The sequence below is a fragment of the Salvia miltiorrhiza genome, chromosome 2 (assembly GCF_028751815.1).
Source record: "Salvia miltiorrhiza cultivar Shanhuang (shh) chromosome 2, IMPLAD_Smil_shh, whole genome shotgun sequence".
NCBI classification, from domain to species: domain Eukaryota; kingdom Viridiplantae; phylum Streptophyta; class Magnoliopsida; order Lamiales; family Lamiaceae; genus Salvia; species Salvia miltiorrhiza.
The window spans coordinates 22,220,242-22,227,993 of record NC_080388.1 but is presented as its reverse complement, the minus strand read 5'-3'; the positions used below and the strand labels follow the sequence as shown (position 1 = coordinate 22,227,993).

General features: G+C 31.2%; 1 protein-coding gene across 2 annotated transcripts; it reads right to left on the bottom strand.

Annotated features, from left to right (window-relative positions):
• LOC131011580 (polyadenylate-binding protein RBP45) lies at window positions 1-4,620 on the bottom strand. Of its 2 annotated transcripts, XM_057939353.1 has the most exons (7): window positions 4,158-4,620; window positions 3,297-3,768; window positions 1,439-1,494; window positions 1,234-1,364; window positions 1,058-1,154; window positions 830-979; window positions 1-334 (listed from the first exon to the last, which is right to left on the bottom strand). In XM_057939353.1, the coding sequence occupies exons 1-7, from the start codon at window positions 4,416-4,418 to the stop codon at window positions 332-334; spliced, it is 1,170 nt and encodes a 389-aa protein (XP_057795336.1). In that variant the 5' UTR covers window positions 4,419-4,620; the 3' UTR covers window positions 1-331. The 2 variants fall into 2 exon arrangements, with proteins under 2 accessions (XP_057795336.1, XP_057795335.1); XM_057939352.1 differs by having other exon boundaries at window positions 1-979; window positions 4,158-4,538.
• Between the last annotated feature and the right edge of the window lie 3,132 nt (window positions 4,621-7,752).

Below are 7,752 nucleotides of genomic sequence, written 5' to 3'. Positions count from 1 at the left end.
GAATAATAATCACCCAAGAGTTAGCTTGACAAATAACATTACAAGAATTTGCCGCAGCATGTTCATGTCAGCAATTTAGCAGAAACAGCACATCTCAAAACTAAGCCATGCAAGCCCATATGAAACCAATTCATTCCAACAACATAAGCAAAGAACTACAATTATACATGTAGTTTACTAATAAAACCTCCAAATCAGTGGGGAAAAAAGGTCAACAAAACCGAAATACAATAGCACCAAATATTATTAGATATAAGTCCAATCCGACTTGGCAATATCATATAATAAGCCACACTCAGCAAGGGAAAAGCTCCGACGGCTATCCAGCAGATCACTGCAACGATGAAAAACCCATTTAGCCATAAATATAAAACAACAAATGTTATAACAATCAAAACTATAGTTGTTCTGAAATTAAATATGTTAATAAATTTTGATGATTGTAAATAATCCATGCTACCTTATCACTTTTTCTGGCATCAAAATGAAGCACATGCACACCAGCAAATAACATATTTTATATGAATCATAAGGCTAGAAATTAGATTAAAAAAAAAAGTGGCAAGTAAGAAAAGAGTTCCTCAGTCAATGAAAGACAGATGGATCATATACCATACAAGAATTATTAATAAAGCAATTAAAGACACAAGTTAGTTGATCAGTTTTTTAGACCACAACAACCAATCAACAACTCATTCAGAAACCAGAAGTTTTTCAAAACACGAATAGGAAAATATGACAAGTACAAAAGGTCCAACAGAACCAAAACACTATATATTGAAAGTGGGCAAATCTGGTAGTAGCTTTACAACACATAAGGAATCTGTACCTGTTGTGGCTGTTGATAGTTTGCATATCCAGGATAGCCCGCATAATACATGTTCGGGTCTTGTGGTGGAGCAAATCCACCTTGCACCTCATGCCCCTGCGTATATCCATAGTAAGCCCCCCCACCCCACTGATTTTGATCCTGCTGAGTCTGAAAAAAATTAACAATGAAATCAGAAACCCAATTCAATTGAAGCAGCAGTTAACTCAACATTTTTAGATGCTCAACCTGCTTGTTTGAAGGACTGCGTCCCCACGAAAGACGGATATTCTGCCCTCCTAGCAGAGTACCATTTAAGTTTGATAAAGCTTGCTCAGCAGAGGACCTAACACAAACATTTACAAGAAGCAGATCAGCACGAAGTTGGACCATGAACGTCATAACTGTAGGAAGTATCATGATACCTATCAGAAAACTGAACAAATCCACAACGCTTTCCCACTGGTATTTTTACATGTACCACATCACCATACTGGGAGAATACTTGTCTCAAATGGTCGTCTGTCACATTGGGATCTAGACCGCCAACAAATATCTAAATTTTCGAGGTAACAAGTAAGTTGCATATCTTAAGAAAATATTGTATAAACTGGTAAGAAAGTTACGCACTGTAGTATTGTTGGGATCACTTTCACCCTGAGTTCCTTGAGGATTTTGATATGAAGCTGCAACAACAAATAATTGTAAAGATTGGATCCATAAAATGCTACATAAAATAATCAGTGTCAATAATAAATGATAAAGCAAGCAATGCACAAAATAGTGGCGCGTAGTTATTGACTAGCCAGACGGAGAACATATCAGAATGTCGGCAAAAGATTGTCTGAATAGATCCTTTCTGCTCCAAGCATCGTGAGCATACCTAAAGGTTCAAAGAATTCCACTTGACCAAAAACCAACCCATATTATGAGAAGAAACATATTTCATGTCCCAACATTCTATTTCTGCAGCTGTTTTCCAGCAAACATGGAAATAAGAGGATAAGAGCTCCTACTAGAATGCCAAAGAAAGTAGACTATTACTCAACAAGCAAACTCAAAGAATTACTGAACATTTAATAAGATGAACCAATCAGGTTCCAATCACTGTCAGTCCAACTTTCGGCAAGGTAAAATTTCTACCATTAAGGCACATATAAGGCATCTCAACGAAATCCTTGAGTTTATTTTGAAAAGGTTAAAAAATTTAGCTTGAGTCACCATATTGTAAACAATTTTCGTAACTCCTCCATAGTCCGTACCAACTACAACTGTACTATCAACAATATGAAAAGCAACTTGGGTTTTATATTCCTCCACCACTCGTAACAATACTAGGCTGCCAGGTCCACTAAAATCAAAGTGTGTAAATATACTATCAAACAGGTTAATACCAACATACAAGTCAAGATGCAAATGTTAAGATAATCAAAGTATAACATAAATTTCTATAATCTAAAAACTCAAAAGACATAAACTGGAGTCATCAATACATATCCAGATAAAGAAAGAATAAGAACTAAAACTTCAGCAATCAAAAAACAAAGGCACACAGAAGTTCATTCAACACAGAGCTCTGTGACTGCACAACGGCAGCTGAAGTCAGGTAAGAAAAGATAAATGAGAACTGTCTCAATACTTGTTTCAAATACAACTATATCATAGCCTCGAAGTCATCTCACAGCTATGCAGCAGTTGAACAAACAACTTCTGATAATATGTTAAAGAAGACCACCTTATCAAATAGGCTACCAAGAGTAGATAGCCTACCAAGCATTGCATTTATTCACAATAGGCTACTAAGAGTAGATAGCCTATAAATATGGTATTGTAATCAGCATCGATGTCTTTTCTTTTCTCATTAAACTACAAAAGAAGCTTGGGCTTAAGTTAAGAAACTAACCACAAAAAACGGTTTACTAAAAAATTAAAAGGAAGGAAGACTTGGACTTTGTTGACTGAAAAAGAGGTATTGTATTAGAAGGTAAGCTCTGTGCGAGAAATGGTACCCAATTGACTGGTAACTTAAAGGGAAAACTTGTGAAAGTAAAGAAATCTGTAGCAAACGAAATGCCACAAAGGAATGAAGGAAGCTTATGACATAAACAAATACAACTGACCTAAACGGAGGCCACGCATTATAGGGGAATCATTTCAGCTGAAACCTGTCCCAGGCCCCCGTAAATGAGAGCCTCTCTCTTCCCTGCTTCGAGACAACATGAGTTTTATAAGTCTTTTTGTGTTTTATATAATTATATTATATTCCAAGGCTAGTAAAGTACTGGAAGGAAATGCTCGCGAATCTTCGATTTATAACTACAAGACCGTTCAAATCTAAAACTCCACAAGAACAAACTGGCGAATTGGAATATCTACAGTTCACAAACAACCTGTAGAATCGTACACGCATATAGGAGACATAACAAACATTGTTAAACCCGTTTTGACAAGAAAAAGTCGATGAAGTAATGAATAATTATCTGCTCACCGTTCTGAGTTGGTGCGTTCATAGGTTTTTTGTTAGCTGCAGGCCCAATCCTCATGGGCCTAGTTGAACAGAGAACACCATTCATTTCACTCATAGCACGCTGTTGCTCTCTCTCATCCCCAAACTTAACAAATCCATAACCCTTCGAGCGTGCAGTGACCCTATCTATAACAACTTTTGCACCCTTCACAGATTGATAGACAGCCTTAAATGTTTCCTGCAGGGTATAATCCGTAACATCACCAGCCAGATCTCCCACAAAAATTGTGTACTCAGGAGAGTCATCTGTGCGCTTATCTCCCGCACCAAGACTAGCCCAGTTCAGTCGGAAGCTCTGTTCAGCATTAGGCATCATCATAGTATTATATGATTGCAAAATATTTTCAGCAGCACCGTGTGTCCTGAATTCCAGGAAGCCATAACCCTCAGATTGGCCTGTTTGCTTGTTGCGAATTACCTTAGCAGATACTAGCTGAAAACAACAGGCAATTAGAGAATATTACAAGAAGTTAAAAATCAGTCATGATTGACAAACATGGTTGACTTTGATTTGCAAGAAAGTTATGTGCAACCCCCACCCCCAACCACACGCGCACAAACAAAAGGGGGGGAAGGACAGAGAAGAAAATACTCCAAACACACACACACACCAAAATCAAGAAAACAATTTTTCTCCGCAGAAAGACCAATTTTTCACTCCAAAATCAAGAAAACAATATATTATTGGGGAGGGGAAATCATAAGGCAAGAAGCAAAATCGCAACAGAAGTCCGTACCATTTCTTCAAAAAAAGTATATAACAGAAAAAGAAAAAACGTGAAACCACATATGCATAGAATCTCAAAAGAAGTTCAAGTATACCTCGCCGGTGTTGTAGAAGCACGATGTGAGATAGTTCTCATCCATCCAGTACTGAAGGTCCCCAATCCATAGAGATCGAACCTCATCGGCTACGCCAGCAGCGGCGGCGTTGGTTGGCGGCGCACCGTAGTGCTGTTGCTGCTGCTGCTGAGGCCAGAAGTGAGGCGGCTGCGGTGGCATCGTCATCCACTGCTGCTGAGGGGGTTGCTGCTGATCCATCCCCATAGGTGGTGGCGCCATCCCTCCTGGCTGCTGCATCATTCTCGACTGGAGCTAAACCCTAATTGAAACCTCGGGAAAATTGGGGATTTGAAAAGGAGGTCTTCCGAGTACGAAACGGACAAATAAATACGATAGGGTTTCGTGTTTTATGAAGGGAATTAATCGGTGGCTCGTTATTGCAAACCTATATTTAACTGAAGTCGCATCGTCTCTTGCCGCGATTTTAAAATATAAACTTTTTTATTTGTCCTTTTTCGGTGAATCTATCTATTATTTAATAGATTACATATTCAAGGACTCCCCTTAATTCAAGATCCTATGTGGCACATCCTCTATTTATTATTCTAATTTATCTTAAATCCTCATTTAATCATTCTAATCTATACATTCTCTCATCCCACATTGAATTTATAGTAGTCAATGACTACTAGAGAACACTTATAAAAGGTTTAGATATAATGTGTATTTCTCCATCCCTCAATTATTTTGCACATTCAATTAAATTTGGTTGATTAATTAATTGGCCAAATAAATAGTTTTATTTTTATTGAATTTTTTTATCAATTATTAAAATGTCAATGCTAATTGGCTAAGTAATTGATTTTTTTAATTAGAAAATATTTAAGTTCACAAAATTATAAGTTGACGTAATTTGAAGAATTGTAGAATTGCATTTCTCCATATGTTAAATATTGGAGCAAATAATTAGAAAATATTTGATAGATTTTTATAATTTTTGAAACATAAATTTTTAAACTGATGTAGCCCCTTAGAAAAAATTGTCATGATTATATGATTTTCTCTATTTTTTAATTTTATTCATCTCAAGTCCTCATTTTAATTATTTTTTATCCAATCCCACATCAAATTTATAGTAGTCTATGCCTACTAGAGAACATATATAAAATGATTAGATACAATGTGTATTTTACCATATTTCAAGTATTTGCACCTCCAAATAAATTTGATCAATTCATTAGTTGACTAAATAAATAATTTTATTCTCTAAAAAAAAAGTTTTATTTTTACTAAAAAAATTATTTTGACCAATTATTAAGATGTCAATACTAATTAGCTAAGTAAATGACTTGAAGAAATATAGAATTGCATTTCTCCGTATGCTAAATATTTGAGCAAATAATTAGAAGAAAATATTTGAAAGATTATTATAATTATGAAACATAAACTTTTAAACTGATAGTATAAGATAAAATCAATGTACTTCTCTTAGAAAAAATTAACATGTATGATTATACGATTTTCTCTATTCCTTATTTTTAATCATTTTTATCCATATCTTCTCCAATACCATATCAAATTTATAGTAGTCTATCATTACTAGAGAACATATATAAAAGGAGTAGATATAATATGTATTTTCCCATCCCTGAATTATTTTGCACCTCCAATTAAATTTGGTCAATTAATTAGTTGGTCAAATAAATAATTTTATTTTTATTGAAAATATTATATTGATCTATTATTAAGATGTCTAGCTAAGTAAATGATTTAATTTTAACTAGCATTTACACCCCGTGCAATGAACGGAAAAATATTTTAAATTTTTATATTTATATTAAATTAATACTAATTTAATTATCAAATATAACTTTTACATTTTAAATCAAATATTTACATAAAATATATCAAATTAAAGCTCTTATCGTGATCTTTAATTTGATATCCATATTAAATGTTTTATAACCAATGGAATTTCACGATTTTGAAAAGAAATAAAATAAAAAAGAAGTTAAAGAAAAAATATAGTTTACAAATTAACTTTCAATTTGATTATAATTTCAAAATTGCCATTCAATTTTGAAATTGATTTCAAATTGGGAATTGTCTTTTTAATATAACTAGCATTTGCATCCCATGCAACGCACGAGAAAATATCTTTTATTTTTTTATATATAAAAGTTAATACTAATTCAATTATCATACTCATAAATATATTAAAAATTAATTTTAACTAAATATATTTGAATTGAATATTAAAAAATAAAAAAATAAAAAAGAATTTACAATTATAAAATTTGATATTATGAAAAGCAAAAAAAAAAAGTTAATTTTTTTTAAAAATGTAATAAAAAAGAATTTAAAATACATTTTTTCAAAATGATGAGGGAGGAGAGAGAAATTTATAAAATTATAATAAACAAATTTAATTTGTACATTTTAAATCAAATATTTACATAAAATATATCAAATTAAAGCTCTTATCGTGATCTTTAATTTGATAGGTATATTAAATATTTTATAATTAATCGAATTTCATAATTTTGGAAAGAAATAAAACAACAAATAAGAAGTTAAAGAAATGAAAAATAAAAAGAAAAATATAGTTTAAACAGAAACCTTCAATTTTATTATAACTACAAAATTGAAACTTAATTTTGAAATTGATTTCAAATTGGAAACTGCCTTTTTAATATAGTATAGATATTATAGATTATAGAATATTTAGTTTCATAAAATTATCAAGTTGGCGTAACTTGAAGAAATGTAGAATTTCATTTCTCTATATGCTAAATATTTGAGCATATATATATATATATATATATATATATATATATATATATATATATATATATAAATATATATATATATATATATATATATATATATATATATATATATTTGAGTAAATAAATAGAAGAAAATATTTTCCGGATTTTAGAAATTGTCATGGATGATTATACGATTTTGTCTACTCTCTATTTTTATTTTTCTTATGTCCTTATTTTAATCATTTTTATCCATATATTCTTCAATCCTATATCTAATTTATAGTAGTCTATGACTACTAGAGAATATATATATATATATATATATATATATATACATATAAGGATTAGATATAACGGTAAATATTACTTTAAACCCCAAATTATGTTCACAATCAATTATATCTTGAACTATTGAAAAATATTTTTTAAGACTTAAACTATCGATTTTATATTAATTGTACCCTTCATCCATGTTTCACTCTTTAAATTTTTAATTAATAAATCATATAATGATGTTGTTTTATGGAGTATAAAGCATGTTCAAGAAGGATTGATTTTGAATAATCATAGCATCCGGCGAGCCACGTCAAATTTTCAGAGCCAAAAAAAATAGACGAGTGGTGCAATTGATACAAAATTAATAATTCAAGGTTTGTAAAAAAATCTATAATTAAGGATATAATTGATAGTGTAAAAATAATTTGAGGTTTAAAGTAATACTAGCATTTGCACACCGTGCAATGCACAGAAAACTTTAAACTTTTATATTTATATAAATTTGATATCAACTCAATTATCATATTTATAAATATAATTAAAAAATAGTTTTAACTTAATATATTTGAAATGTATATTGAAAAAAT